General features: G+C 57.8%; 3 protein-coding genes and 1 long non-coding RNA gene across 17 annotated transcripts in view; 1 reads left to right on the forward strand and 3 right to left on the reverse strand.

The window, feature by feature from the left end:
* Positions 1 to 46: 46 nt before the first annotated feature.
* Positions 47 to 5,067, reverse strand: LRRC24 (leucine rich repeat containing 24). Of its 8 annotated transcripts, none has more exons than XM_081497435.1 (6): positions 4,773 to 5,067; positions 4,481 to 4,636; positions 2,519 to 2,769; positions 2,075 to 2,338; positions 1,742 to 1,910; positions 47 to 1,060 (listed from the first exon to the last, which is right to left on the reverse strand). In XM_081497435.1, exons 3-6 carry the CDS (start codon positions 2,684 to 2,686, stop codon positions 144 to 146), a joined length of 1,518 nt encoding a protein of 505 aa, XP_081353561.1. In that variant the 5' UTR covers positions 2,687 to 2,769; positions 4,481 to 4,636; positions 4,773 to 5,067; the 3' UTR covers positions 47 to 143. The 8 variants fall into 8 exon arrangements, with proteins under 8 accessions (XP_081353561.1, XP_081353557.1, XP_081353554.1 ...); XM_081497431.1 differs by having other exon boundaries at positions 1,742 to 1,901; positions 2,075 to 2,353; XM_081497428.1 differs by having other exon boundaries at positions 2,075 to 2,353.
* C6H8orf82 (chromosome 6 C8orf82 homolog) lies at positions 4,103 to 6,929 on the reverse strand. Of its 2 annotated transcripts, none has more exons than XM_081497476.1 (3): positions 6,453 to 6,929; positions 5,886 to 5,934; positions 4,103 to 5,606 (listed from the first exon to the last, which is right to left on the reverse strand). In XM_081497476.1, exons 1-3 carry the CDS (start codon positions 6,912 to 6,914, stop codon positions 5,161 to 5,163), a joined length of 957 nt encoding a protein of 318 aa, XP_081353602.1. In that variant the 5' UTR covers positions 6,915 to 6,929; the 3' UTR covers positions 4,103 to 5,160. The 2 variants fall into 2 exon arrangements, with proteins under 2 accessions (XP_081353602.1, XP_081353601.1); XM_081497475.1 differs by having other exon boundaries at positions 6,135 to 6,929.
* On the forward strand, positions 5,114 to 19,701 carry LOC145509209 (uncharacterized). Its single transcript, XR_014055911.1, has 2 exons — positions 5,114 to 5,203; positions 18,701 to 19,701. It is a non-coding gene; the product is annotated as an uncharacterized LOC145509209 (long non-coding RNA).
* ARHGAP39 (Rho GTPase activating protein 39) overlaps positions 7,863 to 24,043 on the reverse strand; it is a 56,991-nt gene continuing 40,810 nt past the window's right edge. For 4 of the 6 annotated variants that reach the window (XM_081497366.1, XM_081497365.1, XM_081497363.1 and 1 more), the window contains 7 exons: positions 22,004 to 22,565; positions 13,795 to 13,887; positions 10,881 to 10,954; positions 10,328 to 10,527; positions 9,614 to 9,705; positions 9,034 to 9,203; positions 7,863 to 8,904 (listed from right to left, as the gene is read on the reverse strand). In XM_081497366.1, coding sequence (XP_081353492.1) covers positions 8,710 to 8,904; positions 9,034 to 9,203; positions 9,614 to 9,705; positions 10,328 to 10,527; positions 10,881 to 10,954; positions 13,795 to 13,887; positions 22,004 to 22,565 — 1,386 coding nt within the window. In that variant the 3' untranslated portion in view covers positions 7,863 to 8,709. The remainder of the gene's footprint in view (positions 8,905 to 9,033; positions 9,204 to 9,613; positions 9,706 to 10,327; positions 10,528 to 10,880; positions 10,955 to 13,794; positions 13,888 to 22,003; positions 22,566 to 24,043) is intronic. The other 2 variants (XR_014055906.1, XM_081497364.1) reach the window with 2 other exon arrangements.

Consider the following 24,043-nt stretch of genomic DNA (forward strand, 5'->3'; position numbering starts at 1 on the left):
TCCCCGCCCGGGGCCCTAAACCCACATACACAGCTCGCTACACTGCGCAGCTTCCACCCTTTACTGACCACGCTGGGGCATGCGCGGGGTGGGTAGGGCCGGCCAATCCGCGGGGCTTACGTCATCAGTCCGCGCCCCGCCCCTCAGCAGTGGATCTCGTAGGCGGAGGGGGGTTGCAGCGGGAGGCCTTGCGCGACTCCAGGCGCTTCGGCCGCTTCCGCCGGGCCCTCGGCGAAGAGCGGCTTGGAGCGGTCGATGACGAACATCTCGTGGCCCCTCTCGTCGCGGAGCTCCTCGAGCTGCGCGAAGGTGCAGGGCCCGTCGGAGTAGTCGTTGACGAAGAGCGCTCCCTCCCCGGGAGGCCCTGGCGCCTTTTTACGCCTGCGCCGCCGGCGGCAGATCATGGTCGTTAGTAACAGAGCTGTGAGCGCCAGAAGCGCGATGGCAGCCGCGATGGCCGTCTGTGTGGCCAGGCCCAGGGCACGGAAGGCCATGCTGCCCGCCTCGGGCAGGGGCTCGTGGCTGACAGGGCCACCGGCCAGGGGCGGCGCGGGCGCCAGCTGCTGTTGCCGGGACACGTTGACCAAGAGCTGGAAGGGTACGCGGGCGGCGCCGCCGGCGTTGGAGGCCTCACACTCATACTTTCCAGCGTGGGCCAAGGTGATGTTGGTGAGGAAAAGCATGCCGCTGCCGGTGTCGGAGGCCCTGAGACCTCCTGGGCCCCGCCACCCAACTTCCGGCTGTGCCTGGGCGCGCGGCGCACCCTCGCGAGGCTGCGCCACCTTTCTCCAGGTCACCAGGGGCTGCGGGTAGCCTGAAGCCTGGCAGGCCACCCGCAGGTCCTCACCCAGGTTAGCTGTCACCTCCAGCGGCTCCACGTGCACAGATGGTGGGATGCAGATGAGGCTACTTCCCGATACTTCCAGGAGACTCTGAAGTGCCAGGCGCGGGGGCTCTGCACACAGGATCTTCTTGTCCCTGGAGCTGAGTAGTCGCTGGCCTCCCTCCTTGATCCAGGCTCCCAGCCAGTGCAGGGCACAGTCACAGCGCCATGGGTTCTCTGTGGGCAGAGCAGCAGCAGGCATATAGCTCAGGGGTGGCTCTGGAACACAGCCTGTACAGTTGGGGTTGTTGGCAAGAGCAGGAGCCCCTTTCTTACCTCACACTATGGGGGACCCCTGCCACCTCTCTCTGACAGGGGGCTCCTTAGAGTGGGCAGCACCCACCCACCACCCCCATACCCCCCAAATTCTGTTCTGTGATGCATGTCTGATTCATTTCACCAGACTCTGAGAAAGCTCTTGTTCCTGGCATCTCTCCCTGCCACAAGTTTTGCTATTGAGGGGAACCTCTGTGTTCACATAGACATCCCACCAGCATTAAGACCTTGCACATCCTGCCAGCTTTGTCTTCAGGCGCTGTCTGGAGGGAATGTCCCCAGTCCTGGTCATGTTTCCAGTTTTTTCCTGCAGGCCCTCTCCTGTCTTAAAAATATGGAGGCCGCCCAGCTCTGTCTAGTTTGTTCAGGGCCTTATACATGTTCTGTCTTCCTTAGGCAACTATGACACTACCAGCACCCTTGTTTCTAGCAGCTTTCTATCATGGCTGTGGGTAGGTAGTGCTGCCCACCCCCCAGGGCTGCCATTGGAGTCCCCTCCACAGCTGGCTGGCTCCCTACTGCCACCACTGTGGCCAAGGAAGCAACCTTTTCATGAGAGCCCCTTGCTCCCAGAAGAGCTACCTGTGAGGCGCAGGACCTGCAGGCTGGCCAGTGGCTGCAGGGCCTCCCGGCTGATGGTGCCCAGCTGGTTCCTGCTGAGGTCCAGCAGTGCCAGTGAGGAGAGCCCAGCCAGGGCCTGGTCCTCCAGCAGCTCAATGCTGTTTTCCTGCAGATGCAGCTCCTGCAGTCGCTGAAGCAGGGACAGATCATCAGAGAAAAGGGCCCTGGGGAACAGGTCCCCTTCTTACCAGACTAGCCTGGGCTGCCTTTTCTCCCCTTCACTACTCCAGCCCAGTAGGGCAGGTGGCAGTGCAGAAGGACCTCTACCCTTCTTGCACACTCCTCCCACCTTACCTGCAAGTGTAGGAAGGTGAAATCCAGCAGCTGTACCAGCTGGTTGCCAGCTAGGTAGAGCACGCGCAGTTGGGCCAGGCCTGCGAAAGCGCCGACGCGCAAGCCACGCAGCCGGTTGCCAGTGAGCGCCAGTTCCATCAGGCGCGACTGCGCACGGAAGGCGCCCGACTCCAGGGCGTGTAGGCTGTTGTTGTGCAGGTAGAGATGGCGCAGGGAGGCGAGGGGAGCCAGGATGCCCGGCTCCAGGCGCGCGATGCTATTGTCCTGCAGGAACAGCGTCTGTATCAGAGGGAGAGACGGCGCTTACCCCACTGAAGGAGAGGGGGGCGGAAATCTTTCTTTTCCCTAGGAAGCCCCACTCACCCACCGGGAGGCTGATACACCCATCCCTCCGTTTCGTTGTCACCCCTTGTCCGCAGCCCGGCAGCCCCACGCGGTGCCCACCTGTGTCCCGGGTGGGATTCCAGGCGGGACCACGCGCAGCCGCAGAGCACCGCACTCCACTGTGGCGCTGTAGCAGCGGCAGGCGGCGGGGCAACCGGCAGCACCAGGCTGGAGACCCGGCAGTGACAGCAGCGACAAGAGCAGCAGTGCAGGCGCCCCTGGGGCCATCTCCCGCGGGACGGGCCGCAGGCCACGAACCTGCAGCCTTTTCAGCAGCCTTCCTACAGTCCGGCCCCAATGGGATGCACCTCCTGAAACACAGGTTGGCAGGCCTGTCCCTAACATTTGAGAGCCAGCGAAAAGCATGAATGGAGGCACACACCCTGAGTTTTGAAGCTTGAAATCAGTTTAAGAAATTGGTAAAATAAAATTTCATTGCCTTCCTTTATAAAAAGCTTAAAAAAAAAAAGGCAAAGATCTGGAGCATCAGGTTTCAGTTTAGGATTTCTCTTGTCTTCAGAGTCTTGCCATGCAGGCCACAGGAGGGAAGCCTATGCCACCCCAACACTTTTCTCTCCCCATCCCCCATCTGCTTGGTACTGAAGGGTTTCCTGCTCATGCACGTGGACACATGGACTAAGTGCCCTCTACGACCCAACATCCAGCCTCTCCTTGGATCTTGGGTGCAAGAGGCTGGTATGGGCTTGGGAACACTTGGGTAAAGTTCGGGGTCAGTCACCAAAACATGGACTAGGAGGGAAAGAATAGGCTCTGAGCAGACACATCCTCTGATCTGCATGAACTCACTCTTGAGCACTGGCATGAGACCTCAAGATACAGAGCCCAGATCAGGGGTCCTTTGTGTAAGCTCAGGACAGGGCACAAGTCTCCCTGCTGCTAGTGTTTGTCCTTGTCCTCACCTAATTTTGATCCAGAATTTACTCTCGTCATTTTTATCCCTAGAACTCATGCCGTGTCCCCAATGCCCGGATTTTCCTGTTGTGACTTGAGGGCATGGGCACAACTCATCTCAGGGGGGCACCAGCCACAGGAAAATGGAGGACTCTGGCCCTGCCCTACTTGGGGTGGGAGTGGGTAGAAGAGCTTAGCTATAATCAGAACTTTTTCTCAGGGAACTTTCTAGGGAATTGGAGGATGAGACAAATAGGAAAGCTGGTTCATCTGTGGGGCCTGTGTTCTCCATGCTGACTCCTAGAAAGATGCATCCATCTTTGGGGGTAGGTGGGTCCCTGGGATGACTGGGCTGTGAAAGAAGGAACTTTGGGTCACCAACTGAGTTTCTAGTGTAGTTTGCCAAGTAGGTTCTGTGCTCAGTGACCTCCTAGACTCTGAAGTGTGTAGGGTTTTGTTTTGGGGTTTATACACATGCAGCTGTGATCCTAGAAAGAGAAGACCTGAGTCTAGTTCAAGGCACAATGAGTCCAGTTGGATGGTGGGGCTGAGGTGTGCCATCAGCTATCCTCCACTTCAAATGGTCTCTGCTCTGAACACCTCCCTGTTCACCAGGTCTCCTACTAGGAAGAGTGTGTCATGTGGAAAGTTACCAAGTGGCCTTGGTGTTTATTTAAATCTTGCTCTAAATTTAACTCACATGGTTATTTAAAATCACTGAAGACGAGCAGGCACAGTGAAAGTTTTAATTTAATTGCTTTGGTCTAGGCAGAGGCAATTCCCAGATGTCTCAGAATGTGTGTGAACCCCAAGAAGTTGGGGGGCATTCTCAGCCCCTGGGACCCACTTCCCTCAGCAAAAGGGCTGGCCTAGGGTGCCCACCCAGCTTTCAGCAGCAAGGCCTCTCGGAGAAGATTCTTGGCCTCCTCTTAAGGACTTAAGAGGATTGCTGCTCACGTGAACACCCCCTAGATGCTGATACGTGTGGAAGAGCTGGCCTGGGCATGGTTGAGGACTCAAGCAGGAAGAGCAGGGGAGGCTAGCTCAGAAATACTTTAACCCAGCGGAAACCCTCCTAATCTGACTGGGTAGGAAGTGGGGTGAACATACTGGATTTGGCAACAGCTGTCAGTCTCCAGGGGGCCCATCTGTGCGAGGAGGGGTGAGTGAAGGGATAATGGAGGAAGCCCTGCTTCGCTCTTCCGCGCAGTGCGAGGCCCGAACCTTGATCTCCGGAGGCGCCCCCTGCATCCCCTCCGGCGTGGTCTGTCCAGGGCAGGTTCAGGGCAGGGCGTGGTCCCCGTCAGGTCGCACGCCCTTCTCGGTAGTCTCCAGAGACAGAGCCGGGATGGGTCCTGATCCCGCCCCACGCCCGCTGACCTTGGGCCGGGCGCCCCCTCACCTGACGCTCCGGCGGCGCGGCTCCCCCGCCGAACCCCGGCCCACAGAGCAGCACCCGGCGGGGTAGGGACGGGCGCCGCTCGGGGTCGCACACTGGAGCCCCCGCGCCTACCGCCCGGCGGCCCCGATCAGCCGTCGCGAGCGCCGGGCAGACCAGAGGACGAAAACGCCCCAGGCGGGGGGTGTGTGGAGGGAGTAGGGCCCCCCAGACCCCGCCCCTGCCGGCGTCCGGACTCGGTCCGCGGCGCCACCTCGGACAGCGCTGGCGGGGCGGGGCCGTGGCGCACCTTCGCCGCGCACGCGCACTCGGCCGGCGCGCTCTCCTGGTGGCGCGTGCGCAGCGAGGCGGCCCGGGGCGCTGCGGGTGCCAGCGGCTGTTGGTCCACTGTTCAGGGCTGCGGGGCAGCAAGCAGGAGCGGGGCCAGGTCCATGGTGAGTGCGAAACGGCGGCCCTGCCAGCGCACGTGCGAGGGCAGCTCGGGCGCGCCTGGCGCGTACTCGAAGCAAGCGCTGAGCTCGAAGGCCAGGGCCGATCGCACCAGGCCCACGCCGCTCGCGCGCTCCGGCGCCGGGTGGTAGAGACGCCCATTCGTGGCCAGGGGCAGCAGGCGCGCCGGCTCGAAGGGCACAGCCAGGGCCTCGCCGCCGCCGCAGTAGGAGAGGCGCTGGGACGCGGGGCCCGCGGCCAGCAGGTGCGTGAAGACCACGGGCCGGTCTTCGCAGCGTAGGAAGTTGCGTTCCCTGCCGCAGAGCGAGAGGAAGGGGAAGGAGGCCTCGTAGCGCCCGCTGCGATTGGGTCTCAGGCGGGAGAAGAACATGACCAAGAACTGCGGGTCTGCGGGGAAGAGGGGGAAAGGGCGTGACTGCTCAGCATGCCAGACCCCGAGTCCCCGGGGCCCTACTGCCCCAGGCAGGCAGCTCGCCCTGGGCCACACCAAGGGCTTGCGCCGGCTGTCGGACAGCCGCCCAGGCCTCACTTTAGATAGGGGGCTTTTAAGCACAGTACGGCCAGCCTCCTAACGCGGGCAGGACGGCTGGCAGGTTGGGCAGCGCGAACCCTTAAAAGCCTTTCCCGAAGGAAGAGGGAAGGTGGGGGTGGAAGGAGCAAAGGTACCTTTGAAGCAGGTGGTGAAGTTCTTCATTCTGGAGTCGTCCAGGAAAAGCTGCAGAGAAGCAGACCGTGGCCCTTGAGTAGCAGCCCGAGACAGCTGTCCCAGGGCGAGAAGGCCCTAGTGGGCCTGAGCCCGGGCTGATGTCCGCTTTCTTTGCTCGTCCGTGCACACCATGTGCAGGAAGGCGCGTGGAAGATAAACCTGGGAGCCCTGCCGACCCCCCCACATCTATCCCGCGCCCCCCGCCTTACTTCCTCAAGCACAGATTCTTTCAGCTGGCATGCCCTTTCCACGCCTCTTCCCTCCTCCCTTCTAGTTTCTAATGAGATGTGCCACTTCCTCCGCAGAGGCCCTCTGAGTTGCTTCCTTGTGTGTATGGTGGATGCCACCGCCAGGGCTTCTGAATCAGGCGCGGCGGCGGGGGATGCAAAGCCCGGAGGGCGCAGCCACGCGTGGGACGTTGTCCGCTGGGGGCCTAACCCTTTGAGGCCATAGCCGCGCGTCCCAGTGTTTCCAGCGCGACCCGGGAGGCCGGGTTGCCTAACTGTAAAGACCTCGCCCCCGCCCACCTGGCCCTGATGATCCACATAGTAAAAGTACTCGCGCGTCCGAGGCTCTGGGCTCTGGCCCTGCGTGTAGGAGACGCCCCCGCCCCCAGCGTAGGTCCGGACTCCCGAGGACCGCGCCAAGATTAGAGCCCAGGGCCGCAGCACCCTGCTCATCGCCCACATCCTCCTCATGCGCCGGAAACGGCCGGAGGTCATGAGGGGCAGGTGCTGTGGGAACACCGGTCCCCCGGCGGTCATAACCTCGTGCTTTGGGTTCCGTCGGCGGCCACGGAACTCGTCCCACGCCCACTCCAACTCCTTCCTCTCTCCTCCCAACCCCAGGCGTTCCCGACCCTCTCCCTTTCTGGTGTCAGGGGCACGCCGCCCAGCGTTCCGGCTGGGGAAAGGGTGGCGGGCGGGACCGCCCGACGTTGGGGTTCTAGTGTGAGACGCAGGTGCGGTCGGTTTCGGGAACAGGGACATCGGCTGGGCCTGGAGGTCGCTGGGCATGGAGGCCCTGTCCCTCCGCCCGCGGAGACTGACAGTCCTCACGTGAGCGAGATACGTGCAGTGCACCCCCGCCCCCAGGAAGCCGGCCCGGCTGGGCAGCCAGCGTGTGAGGGTGGCTGAAGGCAGGTGGTGAATAAACACCGCCCAGAAAGCCTATGCCAGCTTAGGCCTAAGATGGGTCAGAACCCCGCTCACCCCCCCACCCCCCAGCAGGCAGTCAAGCAGAGCTTACGGGCTTAAGTGGAGTATCTCACGTGCCTCGCCCCATCCCCAGGAGGTACCTTCCTCTCCTCCCCGAACGCCTCCCTGCTCCCCCTATTCTTACGTCCACCCGGGTGCCCACACCGGCAACCTCGTTGCCACTGGAAGGAATGGGAGGCGACAGACTCACAAGTATCCATACGTACTTTATTCACACAAAGTGTTGTCACCTCTCGAGTCCATGCGTCAGAGCGAGTCTTTGGCCGGGCTGCCGGTACCCAACCCTCGAGACCACCGGACCGAGGACCTTCTCCCAGGGGACACCGGGCCTCGGCAGGGCTGGGCTTTTTTGTTTTTAATAATAAATAAAAATTCAACTCTAATATATATATATATATATATAAACTGGGGATAAATTAAGTTTTACAACGATTGAAACTCAAAATTCCAAAATGGAAAATGTACAGAGTCTAGGTACTTCTGCCTCCCTATCCTCACCCTGCCTCGCGCACTCTGGCCTTGAGGAAGGACAGTCTCTGGTGCCCTTCTGGTCCCCTGCTCTGGGCTCCTGCCTTCTTATCTGCTGCAGGTCTTGGGCGGGGATAGAGCAGGATTCGCTTTTTGGTCAAAGCCAAGAAGGTGGAGAAGAAAATTAAGGAATGATGGCAACTTGTCTGTAGAGGATGGGGGAGGACGACTCAGAAATAAATAGCATTTGGGTTAAGATTATGTCATTAGCAAATTTAGTTCTTATATCTTTCGCTCTATTTATATCTCTATACACAGGCGGGTTGGGATGCGGGATAAATTCTGAATTTATAGTTACAAGAAGAAAAAATATTCTTGCCCCTCCCCCACCCTGCCCCAAGAATGCCTGCCCAACCCTGCCCCCCACCCCGGAGGACTTTGGCTTGGAGGCTCCTTCCCGCCCAGAGAGCCTACTGGGCCCTGGACCGGCTGGACTCTGCTCTGGTAGTGGACAGCCCAGAACCCTGGAGACCCCAAATTCCTGTACAGTAACCACGCTGGAAGCCACAGGTGGCGGGGGGGATAGCGTAGAGGGGCGGGAGAAATTGGGGAGGGTGAAAGTCGCAGACCAGGAGACCCCCAGGTCAGAGGGAGGGCAGAGGAAGGGAGGGGTAGCCGGGCTGGGCCCGGGCCGGGACCAGGCTAAGCACAGCACCCCAGCGAGACGGCTTGCCCCAGGGAGGGCCGTTTGTGCTCTCGGGCCGGCCGGGAGGGGCAGTGTCACTTAGCTCCAAGAAACAGAAGGCACTTTCTCGAGGCCGACCTGCGGCTGGCGATGGGCGGGGCCGCGCCTAACGAGCCAGCCAGAGGCCGGGGGCGGGGCGGAGGCGCCCTTCCCTCCGCCCCTCTGCCCCGGCTGCGCCTTCAGGCCGAGGGCCCGGGGTGGGGGAGATGGGGGTTCCAGGGCTGGGGCGGGCATGGGCGGAGCCGGCATGCTACCTCCGCGTCTAGGGCATCCCCCCCCCTCCCCGCATGCCCCCCTGCCCAGGCGCACCCGGACAGGCCTCGTCCCCACCCTCGGTCCCTCGGTGCCCACGCGCTATAGCACGCCCTCCATGAAGCTGGTGTCCAGGTGCTGGATGAGCACGCGCAGGAAGGACATCTCCTTGCGAGTGTTCTCAAAGATGATCCGCGGGTCATCTGAGCGGCAGCGCAGGCAGTTGGGCGCCATCACCATGGCCAGGTTGCTGACGTCCATCTTGGTGATGGCCACATTGGCAGGCTGCACGAACACCTGCGGGGGAGTGGCGGGTGGGCCAAAGCCGGGCTCGGAGTGGCCCGGGCGGGGCGTGGAGGGGGCGGGGCGGAGGGAGGTGGGCGAGGGGGCGGGGCGCAGCGCGGAGGGGCGGGGTGCCACGACTACCTGGAGGAAGCGGATGAGGTAGCACAGCACCAGGCGGTTGATGCGGGGCAGCGCGTGCACCACGGCCACGGCGGCCTCGGGGCTCTCGTAGTGTGCGATGCACTGCTCGTAGAACTCGTGCGGGATCAGGGGCTCCTCCAGCTCCCGGTACCACAGCTTCAGCAGCGACGCTGGGAACACAGCGCGGGGTGTTCAGCTGTGCGGGGCGGTCGGGGACCAGCAGCAGCAAGGGGTGAACGGGGCCGTGGGGGGCGGTGTGTGTGTGCTGGCGTCGAGGGGGCAGGACCAGACTGGAGGTGTCCACACAGCGGTGTGGGCTGCCTGGCCAGAAGCCAGTGGGCTCCTAGTCCTGACCGCCATGACTGACCCTGAGCGTGGGTACACTGTCCTGAAGGACATGCAAATGTTCTAGAGCGGACTTATCAAGAGGGCTGTGCAGCCACTGTGAGCCACAGAGACTGACCAACGGCAGCGGACCTCTGCATTGGAAATGGATCAGAGGGCTGCCCCTTCTCCATGGGGAGCAGGGAGGACTGAAGCATTCCAGCTGCTCCTGCTGCTGAGGGGGCTGGGGGCTCACCTGGGACGTGGGGGTCCTCCAGGCCTGTAGGCACCTTCCACTGGTCCACCTGTAGCTTCAAGGCATTCACTTCATCGATGTCCCCAGGTACTCTGCCGAGCACATGGCAGGTCTCAGGGAGGAAGAGCTGGGCTTGCTCCAGGTCAGGGCTTCATGACCCCTCTCTGCCCAAATGACCTCCTTCCTACCGGAGGGGAGGTGTGGCTGGGGCCCCCGGCCCCAGGCCCTCATCCTGCTGCTGACTACCCCCATGGAGATCCCTTCCTCAGAATGACCCCCGAGGCCCAAACCCACACGCTGGTTTCCCCACCTGTCCTGGGTAGGTGAGTCATGACGGCAGGTGACTGGCCATGTGCCACCCCCATGGGGCAGGGCTATCATCGCCACTCACAGGTGAGGACCCTTTGCTGAGAGTTGCATCTTTCCAGGCCCTGCCCATGGCTGTTGTCCAAGTGCCCTCTGGGGCCCTGGTGGCCATTTCTGCAGGATCACTGTCCCAGACCAGCTCCCCTGCCTGGGTTCGGGCATGATGTAGTTCAGGGGGAACAGTCCTGTGCCCAGCCTCTCCATTTGCTCCAAGGTGCCTCTCTCTGGCATCCTGGCCTCTTGGAAGTGCTCCTCTGAGGCAGGGACCCAGTGCCCAGTGGCCCTGACTGCCCAAGATTGGTGGAGACGCCCGAGGCCCCCACACCCAGGGCCCAGGTTGCAGGGCACCTGAAGATGCCTTCCGTCTGGTCACCGTTGAGCGCAAGCACCTCCTCCGACAGCCGGGTCTGCACCCAGGGCAGCTGCCGGTCAGGGTAGCGCTCCTTCTGCATGCTCATGACCTCCTGCAGTGCGCTGCCAAACATGGACGGGCTGAAGACCGCATTCTTGGCATGTCGGATCTCCTCCACGTTGGGCTTCTTCAGCCCCTGCAAAGGCAGCCCAGTGCTCCGTGCCAGTGTGGCCAAGAGCCCAGCCCTCCATCCTGACACCCTTGCGAGGCCTACCCCCGGCTCACCCGCCTCTCCTGTGAGCCCCGGGCCTCTGCCTAGCCAGAGCCAGGGTACCCCAACTCCCTGGCCCCCAAGTCAACATGGCGGCTTCCTGCTGGGCCACCTACAGCACCAGAAGCTCCAAGTGGCTGCCTCTGCCCTGTGAGCCATTCACTTCACCACCTGCCCCCTTCCCAAGTCTGCAGCCCCACCTCCCACTGGATTCTGTCTGGGCCTCACCAGCACAGGGTGCCCGCCCACCTCTGCCCGGCGGTGCAGGGAGTTTATACCTTCTTGGCCCCGGTCAGGGCTGCCTTCTGCAGCTTGTGGTAACAGTACTTGGCATATGTGCTTATTGCCACCCCTGGAAAAGAATGGTACCAGTTGGCTTGGTGTGGACATGTAAGAGCAGGGGCTGCAGGCCAACCAGTGACTAAGAGAAGCAGCAGCGAGAGGTGGGAAGAGAGGTGGCTCTTGCAAGAACGTGGGCACCCAGGGCTTTACTCTCCTGGGCTGTGCTTTGAAGTAAACCTATGTGGAAGGGAAGGAAGCACTGCCCTCCCCTCCAGAGGAGCCAGACTGCAGAAGGAAACCCTCTGCCAACCCACCCAACCCTCCCCCTAGCGAGTAAGGGCAGGCTGGGGGTGCGGTGTTTCCCTGGAGAAGTGGCAGGCCGTCTAGGGCAGGGCCTGGGGAGCCTCCGAGAAGGGAGATTTCTGTGTGCAGCCGGCTTGCGGGCACTCGGCACCCACTGCCCTGGGCCACACAGGACGGAGCTCTGGGTTGGCTGGACTGCAGCCCTTCTTGTAGCCCTGATTCCAGCAGGAGGCCCTGTACAGACCAGGGCGAGGCCTCAGCCCACAGGGTCCCATGCTCACTTGGCTGAAGACTGCCTGGGCAGGAGTCTGGGAGAGGGAGGCGCAGGGCCTGGCCCATGTGAGAGGGGGATAGTGTGGAGTGGATGCCCCAAGTCCTGAACCTGGGTTTCGCTGGGAGGGCAAGGCTGGGGAAGAACCACTCAGGGCTCTACCTGAGGGCTGAAGGCAATGAGAGGACGTGTCGTTTTTCTCAAGGAGGGAGGCTTTCTAACACCCCATCCCTGGCAGCAGAAGCCCTCGCCTAGCTGGTGGTCATGGAGGTGGCAGAGCCAGCGATCCGAGGGCAAGGCCTCGAGCACCTTGGCCAGGGGTCTTTCCAGATTTGGGGGGAAGAGGGGCTGGGAGGAGACCTAGTCCAGGGAAGGTCTGAAATGTCGGCACATCCTTCCTGGCCCAGGCAGGCAAGGGAAGGAGCAACAGGACAGAGGAGCCACCTGGGCCGGGCTGTCCCAGGCCATGGACAGACAGAGGGGCTGGACCTTGTGCCTCCAGGGTCAGGTCAAGCCCGTTCCCTGTAAGACTCAGCCTCTGCTGAGTGCCACCTGCCTAAGGGCCTCTGGCCCTTTGACCCGAGCCTCAAATCCAAACACAGAGTCTTTTTCAAAGGAAGCTGTTTCTTGAGATGTCTGAGGACGTGGGGATCCTTGAACCTCAGTGTGAAGAACACAAACATGTCACATCCATGAAAACCTTTTCATTTCTAGTTATCACAGAACAGCTGTCGTAACTGGTAATGGTGTTCTATTTTAGAGGAACCAAAATGAAAACAAATGTTTCTTCTAGATGTTTAAACCCTGAAGAATCTGTTTCAGGTCCCTGGGGACCCACAGACCCCTGGCAGAGATCCTAGCTGCTGCCTCCCATTAGCCCACCTGGGACACAGAGCTTGGAACCTTCCATCACTGGCCCATGTGGCCCACGTGGGCAAGCTCTGGGCTCAGGGAGAGGGGATGACGCTCAAGCAAAAGGAACCTTGGCTGCACCCTGAGCACTGGGAGCAGCAGGCAGCAGCGCTCACTTTCCCCATCCTGGGTGCAAGCCCCCCTCCTTTGGGCGACTGCTTCTGTCCCTGCGCTTGGGGCCCATGGGCAGACCTGCCCTGACCTCCTGCCACAGGGCCTCATGAGGCTTCCCACACCTCTCACCTGGTGGTGGCGGCGCAGCCTTTCCCGGCCTGATTCCCTACCTGTTGGATGGGGACGGGGGCCCGTTAAGGGCCGGCCTCAGAATCTGGCAGAGTGAGGACTCAGCCGAGAGCCACCACTGCTGGAGTCCCAGGGCTCATCCTCCTGGGCCAGGACTATGGGGTGTTTGCTGAGTGCCCAGCGTCCAGCCCAGCGAACCCTCTGGTGGTGTGGGGGACCCTGCTCTGAGCCCAGGGAACCCTCTGGAGGTGTGGGGGACTCTGCTCTGAGCCCTGCGTCCAGAAGCTGACAAAGCAGTTCTCCCAGAGCCTTGCTGCTATGCCAGGGCCCAGGCCATGAACCTCAAAGGCCACCAAGTGTGGCCAGAACCTGCTGCCTCTTGGCATGTGCTCTGTGGGGCCCCAAGGGTCTGGCTCCCTTCTCCGACCCACTCAGGGCTCCGATCACCCCAGCCCCCTCACGGCTACACTGTTCTTACAGACAGGCTCGGATAGGAGCTCAGAACCTCTCCTGCTCCTACCCCTGACAACAGTGGCCTAAGGGCGCCCTGGGATCCCAGATGGCAGCTGCCCCCTTTCTCCTGGCACAGGCAACAGGCAGCCAGGCACTTCTCAGAGGAAGAAGAGTGGGGCAAGTGTGGGTAACTGGGTGTAGGCGGTCTGGGAGCTGGTCCCAGGACCTTGGTGGCAAGAGAAGCAATTCACAGCACAGCAATGGACCACTGGCTCTCCTGGTCGGGGAGGCACAGCCTTGGGCTAACAGGGCTTCCCTGGAGCTTGGGCAGGGGTGGGGTTCCTGAGCCAGGGTCCAGGAGAAGATCAGGGATGGGAATGCTGGGGGAGGGAGGCTGGGGAAGCCCTGAGTGTGCTGGGGGCCCTGCCAGGGAACTGAGGCCAGGCTTGGCCCCCAGGGCACTCCCGCACCAGGGGCCGCCTCCAGCAGGCCCCTCCACACTGCAGGCCCAGCATGCACACCGCAGTATCCTGAGCACCACGGAGGCCGGGACAGGGCGGTGCGGCCTCTCCCAGGAAGTCCTGTCGACAGCCCCCTCTGGAGGAGGCCTGGCAGTTAGTGCCCCCCCATGCCCCAGCCCAGAAGTGGTTAGAGAGAGGGGGCCAGGTGGCCGAGCCGGAGAGCAGAGCTGTGTAGCGCAGCGCCCGGGGCTGCGGGAGAGGCCCTACCATCCGGCTCCTCAACATAAGGCTTGGGTTTCTTTCTCAACTTGGACTTCTTCTTAGTGTTCCTTTCCAGGAGCGCTTTCATGTGCTGGGTCACTGGGGAGCAAACAGAGGGTGAGGCCACAGAGCACAGGAACACGAGCCCCCACGGCCCCACGCGGGGCTGACCCCTGCAGCTGGGGGGCGGTGGCCCAGCCTGCGGGGCTCCTCAAGGGGTGAGGGTGAGTGTCCTGCTCACATTTCGGGACACGGGTGGGTGTGAGGGCCTGTCCGGGCCATGTGTCTGGGGAGGTGCCAGCAAGATGCCCACGGGCAGTGGGGAGGGACTGTGGTCAGCTCCTGACCCTCTGGCAGACAGAAAGGAAGGGGTGGGGAGAACCCCGAGGAGGCCAGCCGTGGGGTTCCTACATGGCTGCGCTCCAGGGCTGAGGGGGCGCTGAGCAAGAAGGGGGCCAGGCTCCCCTCTCTGGCCGGTCCAGGCGCCTCCCACTCCGCACCATTGATGCAGCCCCTCCTCCCTCGTCCCATGCTCCAGAAGGAAGTTAGGGTGCACGGTCCACACTGAGGTGGGAGCTACCTCCCGTCACGGTGGGCCCTCTTACCTACATAAATTATTTGTAATTCTTCTGCATGGGAAAGCTGTTATCTACCTAATTACACTTTGGGTTATAATCCAATATGCTTTATTCTGCTGTTCAGTGCTCCAGCTTTGGCCCTGGGAGCTGTGTTCTGTAACACAGCCCTCTGTCTCCCCTCATCCCTTCCAGCACTTCCTCCCCTTGATGCACATCAGTGTGAGCACAGTCCGGGAGACAGCGAAGGGCAGGGAAGCCTGGCGTGCATGCTGCAGTCCATGGGGTCACAAAGAGTCGGACACAACTTAGCAACCGAACAATATGTACATTCCCAACTCCAGCCTTAGAATCAGTTGCTTCTCCACAGAGCTCTGGTTCCTTCTCATGGAAAATGCTAGAGACCAAGAGCTGTCGGAGAGGTGTGCTCACTTCTACGGGGTGGCACTGCCCTTGCTGACAGGGCTTGGGCAGATAAACAGGTAGCTAGGTGGGAGAGGCTGCCTTCTCTTCCCAGTTCAGAGTTTTTGTCAGGAATGGAATGCTGGATTTTGTCAAATGCTTTTTTCTCCACTTATTGATACACTCATATGATTTTTTCTTTTTTATTCTGCTAATATGACAAATCACACTGACTGATTTTTAGAACGTTAAAGCAACTTTTCCTTTCTTAGATAAACCCCACTTACACAAAATGCGTTATCGTTTTAATATATTATTGAATTCAGTTAGCTAAAAATACTGTCAAGTTTTTGTACTATGTTCATGAGGGATACTATCTGTGCTTTTTTTTAATTTTTTTCAAATTTTTGGTAATGTTCTATTCTAATTTTTCTACAGACAGAACTGGGACATAGTCCCTCCACTTCTGTTTTCTGAGTTGGTAAAGAATTGCTACACAAGCAAGCATTTGATAATTCTAGTGAGGCCATTTGGGCCTGGAATTTTCTTTGTGGGAGAGTTTTAAAGCCCTAATTTAATTTCTTTAGTAGATATATGATTTTTCTGGTTATCTATTTCTTACTGAGTGATCTTTGGTAGCCTGTGTCCTTGGAGGAATTTGTCCATTTCCTCTAAATTGTCAAATTTACTGACATAAAGTTGCTCACAGTATTTTCTTATTATCCTTTCAACATATGTTGAATCTGTAGTGATATCATCTCTCATTCTTGATATTGGTAATTTATGTCTTTTGTCCTGGTTAGTCCGTTTGGAGGTTTGTTAATTTTGTTGACCTTCTCAAGTAACCAGGTTTTTCTTTCACTGATTTTCCACATTGTTTGTTCTGTTTTCTCTTTCATTGATTTCTACTCTAATCATTTCCTTTCTTCTCCTTTTGGCATAATCTCCTCTCTCTCTTTTCTAAAGTTTCTCAAAGTAGGAGCTACTTGATTTAAGATGTTTCCTAGTACAGACATTAGGTGCTGTAAGTTTCCCTCTAAGAACTGCTTTAGCTCTATCACACTAATTTTAACATGTTTTGTTTCTATTTTCTTTCAGTTCAAAATACTTTCTACATTCTCTTTTCATTTTTATTTGACCCATGAATTGTTCAGAATCATGTTTAGTTTCCAAATACTCAAGGATTTTCCAGATATCTTTGTGTTGCTGATTTTCAGTTTAATTCCATTGTAACCACACTTTCTTTGACTCATATTCTTTAACTTTTATTGAGACTAGCCTCATGGCTCAGGATATGGACTATTTTTAAAAAGTGGCTGAGATTTGAGTCCAGATGCTCTGGGCTTCCCTGGTGGTTCAGACAGTAAAGAATCTCCCTGCAATGTAGGAGACCTGGGTTTGATCCATGGGTTGGGAAGATCCCCTGGAGAAGGCAATGGCCACTCATTCTACAATTCTTGCCTGGAGAATCCCACAGAGAGAGGAGCCTGGTGGGCTACTGTCCACGGGGTCCCAAAGAGTCGGACACAACTGAGTGACTAACACACTTGCTCTGGGGTCCAGAGACTTTAACTATGCCTGCTCCGTTGTAGGTGCTTTGTTTCTTAAACAGACCTTCAACTAGTCCCTCTGTTTTCAGTTCCATGGTCACTCCCAATTCCTTACCACTGCTGGAGGACGCTTGCCCCTACTGCTGAACTTTTCAGAGTTTGCCAACTGCTTCAACTTTTCAGCTTCGCCACCACCTGCTGGGGATCCATATTTCTTGGTCTGCCAAGTGAGTTTCCAGCCACTTGTCCATTTGCTTTTCAGCTTCCAAAACATGATTGTTTTTCCTCTTCCCTTGTCTTTGTCCTGGCGGGTTTTCAGTTCAGTTCACTTCAGTCACTCAGTCGTGTCCGACTCTTTGCGACCCCATGAACCACAGCAGGCCAGGCCTCTCTGTCCATCACCAACTCCCGAAGTCCACCCAAAACCACGTCCATTGAGTCAGTGATGCCATCCAACCATCTCACCCTCTGTCGTCCCCTTCTTCTCCAGCCCTCAATCTTTCCCAGCATCAGGGTCTTTTCCAATGAGTCAGCTCTTCGCATAACGTGGCCAAAGTATTGGAGTTTCAGCTTCAACATCAGTCCTTCCAATGAACACCCAGGACTGTTCTCCTTTAGGATGGACTGATTGGATCTCCTTGCAGTCCAAGGGACTCTCAAGAGTCTTCTCCAACACCACAGTTCAAAAGCATCAATTCTTATGTTCTTAGCCTTCTTTATAGTCCAACTCTCACATCCATACACGACTACTGGAAAAACCATAGCCTTGACTAGACGGACCTTTGTTGGCAAAGTAATGTCTCTGCTTTTAAATATGCTGTCTAGGTTGATCATAACTTTCCTTCCAAGGAGTAAGCGTCTTTTAATTTCATGGCTGCAATCACCATCTGCAGTGATTCTGGAGCCCAGAAAACTAAAGTCAGCCACTGTTGCCACTGTTTCCCCATCTATTTGCCATGAAGTAATGGGACCGGATGCCATGATCTTGGTTTTCTGAATGTTGAGCTTTAAGCCAACTTTTACACTCTCCTCTTTCACTTTCATCAAGAGGCTCTTTAGTTCTTCTTCACTTTCTGCCATAAGGGTGGTGTCATCTGCATACCTGAGGTTATTGATATATCTCCCACCAATCTTGATTCCAGCCTGTGCTTCCTCCAGCCCAGCGTTTCTCATGATGTAATCTGCATATGAGTTAAATAAGTAGGGTGACAATATACAGCCTTGACGTACTCCTTTCCCTATTTGGAACCAGTCTGTTGTTCCATGTCCAGTTCTAACTGTTGCTTCCTGATCTGCATACAGGTTTCTCAGAGACAGGTCAGATGGTCTGGTAGTCCCATCTCTTTCAGAATTTTCCACAATTTATTGTGATCCACATAGTCAAAGGCTTTGGCATAGTCAATAAAGCACAAATAGATGTTTTTCTGAAACTCTCTTGCTTTTTCGATGATCCAGCGGATGTTCGCAATTTGATCTCTAGATCCTCTGCCTTCTCTAGAAACCAGCTTGAACATCTGGAAGTTCACAGTTCACGTATTGCTGAAGCCTAGCTTGGAGAATTTTGAGCATTACTTTCCTAGCATGTGAGATGAATGCAGTTGTGCAGTAGTTTGAGCATTCTTTGGCTTTGCCTTTCTTTGGAATTGGAATGAAAACTGACCTTTTCCAGTCTTATAGCCACTGCTGAATTTTCCAAATTTGCTGGCATATTGAGTGCAGCACTTTCACAGCATCATCTTTCAGGATTTGAAATAGCTCAGCTGGAATTCCATCACCTCCACTAGCTTTGTTTGTAGTGATGCTTCCTAAGGCCCACTTGACTTCACATTCCAGGATGTCTGGTTCTAGGTGAGTGATCACACCATCGTGATTATCTGGGTCATGAAGATCTTTTTTGTACACTTCTTCTGTGTATTCTTGCCACCTCTTCTTAATATCTTCTGCTTCTGTTAGGTCCATACCATTTCTGTCCTTTATCGAGCACATCTTTGCATGAAATGTTCCCTTGGTATCTCTAATTTTCTTGAAGAGATCTCTGGTGTTTCCCATTCTATTGTTTTCCTCTATTTCTTTGCATTGATTGCTGAGGAAGGGTTTCTTATCTCTCCTTGCTATTCTTTGGAACTCTGCATTCAAATAGGTATATCTTTCCTTTCCTCCTTTGTTTTTTGCTTCTCTTCTTTTCACAGCTATTTGTAAGGCCTCCTCAGATAGCCATTTTGCTTTTTTGCATTTCTTTTTCTTGGGGATGGTCTTGCTCCCTATCTCCTGTACAATGTCAGGAACCTCCACCCATAGTTCATCATAGATAAGAATGCTGTATATTGTATATTGTATTGTATATATGCTGTATATTGTCACCCTGCTTATTTAATTTATATGCAGAGTACACCATGAGAAACGCTGGGCTGGAAGAAACATAAACTGGAATCAAGATTGCCGGGAGAAATATCAATAACCTGATATGCAGATGACACCACCCTTATGGCAGAAAGCAAAGAAGAAATAAAGAGCCTCCTGATGAAAGTGAAAGAGGAGAGTGTAAAAGTTGGCTTAAAGCTCAACATTCAGAAAACTAAGATCATGGCATCTGGTCCCATCAGTTCATGGGAAATAGATGGGGAAACAGTGCAAACAGTGTCAGACTTTATTTTTTGGGGCTCCAGAGTCACTGCTGATGGTGATTGCAGCCTGAAATTAAAAGACGCTTACTCCTTGGAAGGAAAGTTATGATCAACCTAGACAGTATATTTAAAAGCAGAGACATTACTTTGCCAACAAAAGTCCGTCTAGTCAAGGTTATGGTTTTTCCAGTAGTCATGTATGGATGTGAGAGTTGGACTGTAAAGAAAGCTGAGCGCCAAAGAATTGATGCTTTTGAACTGTGGTGTTGGAGAAGACTCTTGAGAGTCCCTTGGACAGCAAGGAGATCCAACCAGTCCATCCTAAAGGAGATCAGTCCTGGGTGTTCATTGGAAGGACTGATGTTGAAGCTGAAACTCCAATACTTTGGCCACCTGATGCAAAGAACTGACTTATTTGAAAAGACCCTGATGCTGGGAAAGACTGAGGGCAGGTGGAGAAGGGGACGACAGAGGATGAGATGGTTGGATGGCATCATCGACTCGATGGACATGGGTCTGGGTGGACTCCGGGAGTTGGTGATGGACAGGGAGGCCTGGCATGCTGAAGTCCATGGCGTGGCAAAGAGTCGGACACGATTGAGTGACTAAACTGAACTGAACTGATTTAGGCTCAATAATACTCCACTGTACGTACACATGACATTCTACTTTATCTGTTCATCCATCAATGGATACCTGGCTGCTTTCTACCTCTTGGCTGTTGTGAACATGGTGCTATGAACAGAGACGTACAAATATCTATTCACGTCTCTGCCTTCAATTATTTTGGGTATATACTGACAAGTGGAAGTGTGGAGTCCTATGCTAATTCTGTTTTTAATCTTTTGAGGAATTGCCATTCTATTGTCCACAGTGATTGCAGTATTTCACATTTCCTTGTGAGGTTTCCTTGTTTGTCTTTAGAAGATTCCTTCCCTGTTTTTACCATGAACTCACGGTGGGAAGCAAGTGAATGCACGTGTTCAGCCTGCCGTCTTTACCCGGAGGATAGACACCTGCTGCAGGCATGCGGCACTCGCACTGAGTGTCCCTCAGGGTGCTCCTGCAGGAGCTGCCGTCAGCCTGCTGTCGCAAACCCCCAGGACGCCTGTGCTGACAGCATGCTCGGGGGGTCTGGGGCACACAAGCTGTGAGTCACCTGGGGGTGGCTGGCACAAAGGTGTGACCACATGAGACAAGGTTAAGCCAGGGGGCGGGAGCTCACGTGAACTTGGGTTCACTGTGGGGTACCTTGGTCCCTCGAGATCATGACCACACAGCAGACGTCACACCCATGCTGGCAGACGAACTACAGCTTCTGAGGCCAAGGCAGGGAGAGGCTGGGGTGAGGCCCCGCACGTGGGAGCCAGCTCAGCTCTGCCCTCACCACTGCTCCCGGGACAGACTGCATGTCCTTCCAGGCACAGGCCTGTCCCCCTGGGCTGAGGGGGCCTATCTTTCTGACCAGCAGCCAGCACCCACGTTCTCTCGAGGCCGCTCTTCTGGGCTGGTGACAAGCAGCAGCTGCTCACCCAGGAGTGGGTCTCACAGCTGGAGACAGGGCTCTGACGGGAGGGCAACCCTGTGCCACTGATGTAAGACCAGACCCCACAGCCCAGACACAGGGCCCATCTAGCAGAACCACACAGATCGAGTGTGGTCTGTGGACAGAGACCAGCGGGGCTGGGAAACCATGGCTGCCGGGCTGAGCCTCGACTCCACCCTGCTCCCATGCCACAGCCATCAGGACGGAGGCTCACTGACCTCAGAGCCAGCGGCCGTGTCCTGCTGGACAGTGTCCCGCTCTGCACGAGCACCCCGGCAAGAGAGAGGTCGGCCCGGAGCCTCTGGCCTCTGTCCACCCTCACCCACCTGCCACTCAGCCAGCACTGCTGGAGCCCCGTGGGCTGCGTGCTAAGTGGTGGATACACACTTCCAAACCTCCAGCTCACAGCAGGGACATTTCAAGGCCTTTTTGGAAGAGGGTGAGGTGAACCATGAAGCTACTGAGGGCCCACCTGCTCCTGGGAAGGTCTGAGAGGATCGAGACAAACCCAGCCGCCTGCCTCACCCAGGGAGCAACCTGGGGAGACCTGTCTGTGGTGTTCAGTGATCCTGCTTCCAAAGGCGCATGCCTGAGTGAAAATGTCAAGGCTTCCGAGATCTGCTTCCAAACGGCTGGCATGCTGGACAGTCCCTGTGCTTGACGCGCCTCCCAGGACCCACACTGCCTGCAGCCCTCCCCACTGTGCACGTGACTCGGCACCCACACCTGGGCAGGGGCAAGGCCCCAGCCAGACCAGGACAGGTGACCACTCCCCTCAAGCCATCTACAACACGGAGGACACTCCGGAGCACAGGGTGGCTGACAGCTGCTGCACAGGCAGGTGCTCCTGCAGCCCTACCCTGGCGCTGGCCCAGGCCCAGGACGTGCACCACCTGGCTGGGAGGACTGTGGCCCGGAGTCCTCCCGACGCGGGTCAGGTCGGGGCCACGGAGACCTGACCCATGGCCTTCAGACACAGCCTGCACTCAGCCCCAGGCAGCCGTCGGCGGGTCGCTGTCTGTGACAGTCCCAACCTCTGACCCCTGAAGCAGCTCAGGGCCATCTCAGCTCACAGCACCACAAAAGCCTGCTGGTCACCTCAGACCTGGTACTAGGCCAAGTGCCCAGCTCCTTGCTGCTCTCAGAAGCCCTCCTGAAATGGCCTCAAGGGACAGCGTGAGCCTGGCCGGCGTGGATGCAGTAAGTGCCCTCATCAGGCAGGGCACCTGGGATGGGGCCTCAGAGGGAGCGGACGCTGTCTGGTGGGGATGCAGGGGCGCACACACCTGCACCTGTCAGCCAGGCTGGCACGGCAGCACGCCTGCTCCTCAGGGCCTCTGTGCCGAGAAGGGCTCCCTGAGGACCCTGCGTCCGTGCAGAGGCCAAGGGTGTGCCCTCGAGAGGCGGTGCCTCTGTGCACCTGCTGCCCGTGTGCCCAGCACTGAGCCCAGGCAGGGGCCCCGCCGCAGCCGTCCCTGAGCTGGTGGCAGAGCCAGCACCCACCCGGGCCGTCCTTACCTTTGGTGTCATTGACAGGGTCCATGTGCCGATAGATGTAGCCCTCCAAGTAGGAGTGGAACTTGGGCGTGGGTGGGAAGAAGGCCAGGCAGATGGCCATGAGCTCCCAGCCGCGGGCCAGGCTCTCAAGGCGGAAGTTCTCAGTGGTCTGCCGGCACAGCTGGATGTAGAGCTCGTCCCGCAGGCCCTGCATGCTCCAGCCTTTGGTGGCGATCTCCAGGGCGACGTGCAGCGGGTCTGCCTTGGCGCGCCGGTCGCCCATGTACATCTGTATCAACTTGAAGACCTCGCAGGCCTCCTTCTTCACGTGGCGGTCACTGGTCACAATCATGGGCTTTTTGATAGACTCGCTGCTCCAGGCCAGCATGTTGGCAATGGACACCTTCCGCCGGAAAAGGCCCTGCGTGTGGGTGTTGAAGTGCTTGGAGGCCCAGTTCTCGATGTCAGTCTCCGAGGATGGCTTGCGGAGCGTGAAGGTGGGGAACACGCAGCTGGCGCTGGGCATCACACTCCGGGCCTGCCGGCTGCTCTCGAACTGGACGCAGGTACCAAGGTCCTCAGACTGGGGGACAGAGGGGCCCACGTGAGCCAGCCACTGGAGAGCTGTGGCCCCCGCCCCACACGGGCCCCGAGGCTGCTGGAGGAGAGAAGCCTGGGACTCAGCTCTGCCCACCTCACCCTTGTCCACCCTCCTCGCCTGTCTGCCCACCTCAGTGCCTGCCCGCCCTCCTCGCCCCTGTCTGCCCTCCTCGCCCGTCTGCCCCCTTCAGTCCATGTCTGCCCTCCTCGCCCCTGTCTGCCCCCTTCAGTCCATGTCTGTCCTCCTCGCCCCAGATCCACCCTCCTCACCTGTCTGCCCACCTCAGTCCATGTCTGCCCTCCTCACCCGTCTGCCTACCTCACCCATGTCTGCCCTCCTCAGTCCATGTCTGCCCTCCTCACCTGTCTGCCCCCATCAGTCCATGTCTGCCCTCCTTGCCCCTGTCCGCCCGCCTCACCCGTCTGCCCACCTCAGTCCATGTCCGTTGTCCTCACCCATCTGCCCACCCAGCCCAGGGTCCGCCCTCCTCACCCTGGTCTAAGCGCCTCACGAGGCTGAGACGGGACCAACCTTTCCCTGGGGCCTCGGCCTCCGGGAGGCACCCGCCCTGGTCCAGAAACCGAGGGTCGTGGGGCTAGCACAGTCTGGGAGTGGGAGGTGCTCGTGTGGCCGGGTGGGGAGGCCCAGGGGGAGGGCGCTGTAGCTTCTGCTGGTTCAAGTGGGAAGGGCAGCCCCTCAAGGACACAGAAAGCCCCAGACGCCAACCATGCTTGACAGAGGAATGCAACCTTCTCTGGGCCAGCACTGCCGCACCTCTCTCCCCAACAAAGACACAACAAGGATTCCCAGGCATCAGAGGTAGGGCCGGGATGCCCCCACAGTTCACTCACTCAGTACTCTCGGGGGGCTCCTGGCAGGTCGTGGCCACACCTGCACTAGCCTTCCCAACCCTTGGTCTTCAAAGCAGGGAGCCACCTCCCCTGGCAACACCTGGCATGGACCTCAGTCAGGCCCTCAGAGCCCACGTGTCCTTCCATCCAGATCAGGCTGGGAGCTGGGTGCCACAGGACACAGCTGCCCACACTCCACCCACCACTCGCCCCTGCCCTGCCCATCTGTCCTGATGCCCTCCTGTGTTACAAGCCACAGACAGAGACGCTGCTCTGAACTCTCCTGTCTGGAGGGCACTAAAGTGGCCCTACCCCAGGCGATGCTGGCCACCTAAGACGTCCTGGTTCTTGGGCATGGCATGTCCCCTGCATCAGGGCTCAGGGTGCACCCAAGGAGCCTGGCCCCGGGAGTCTCTGGCCACCAAGGAGCGTCCGGCACTCCACTTGCACAGCTTCTCACTGTGCCTGTTCACAGCTGGGAGGCAGAGGCTCAGGGCGCAGAGGGTGGGTGGCTGCCTCTGTGTCCTGGAATCAGGACATGCCTTTGGCCCCCTAGTGACCAGGCTGCACGGGCTGGGCCTCACCAGGAGCCGAGGTGAGAGACCTCTG

This window comes from Giraffa tippelskirchi, chromosome 6 (assembly GCF_054371585.1).
Source record: "Giraffa tippelskirchi isolate mGirTip1 chromosome 6, T2T-mGirTip1v1.2.pri, whole genome shotgun sequence".
In the NCBI taxonomy this organism is placed as follows: Eukaryota; Metazoa; Chordata; class Mammalia; order Artiodactyla; family Giraffidae; genus Giraffa; species Giraffa tippelskirchi.

Excerpts from the sequence above, each read along its gene's own strand:
- C6H8orf82 (XM_081497475.1), bottom strand. The coding sequence starts at position 6,914 with ATGTCCCTGTTCCCGAAACCGACCGCACCTGCGTCTCACACTAGAACC. Across the intron at positions 5,935-6,134 it reads AAGAATCTGTGCTTGAGGAA|CTTTTCCTGGACGACTCCAG; the intron begins GTAAGGCGGGGG and ends GCTTCTCTGCAG. Across the intron at positions 5,607-5,885 it reads CTTCACCACCTGCTTCAAAG|ACCCGCAGTTCTTGGTCATG; the intron begins GTACCTTTGCTC and ends TCTTCCCCGCAG.
- LRRC24 (XM_081497427.1), bottom strand. The coding sequence starts at position 2,686 with ATGGCCCCAGGGGCGCCTGCACTGCTGCTCTTGTCGCTGCTGTCACTG. Across the intron at positions 2,354-2,518 it reads GAATCCCACCCGGGACACAG|ACGCTGTTCCTGCAGGACAA; the intron begins GTGGGCACCGCG and ends CCTCTGATACAG. Across the intron at positions 1,911-2,074 it reads TCACCTTCCTACACTTGCAG|CGACTGCAGGAGCTGCATCT; the intron begins GTAAGGTGGGAG and ends TCCCTGCTTCAG.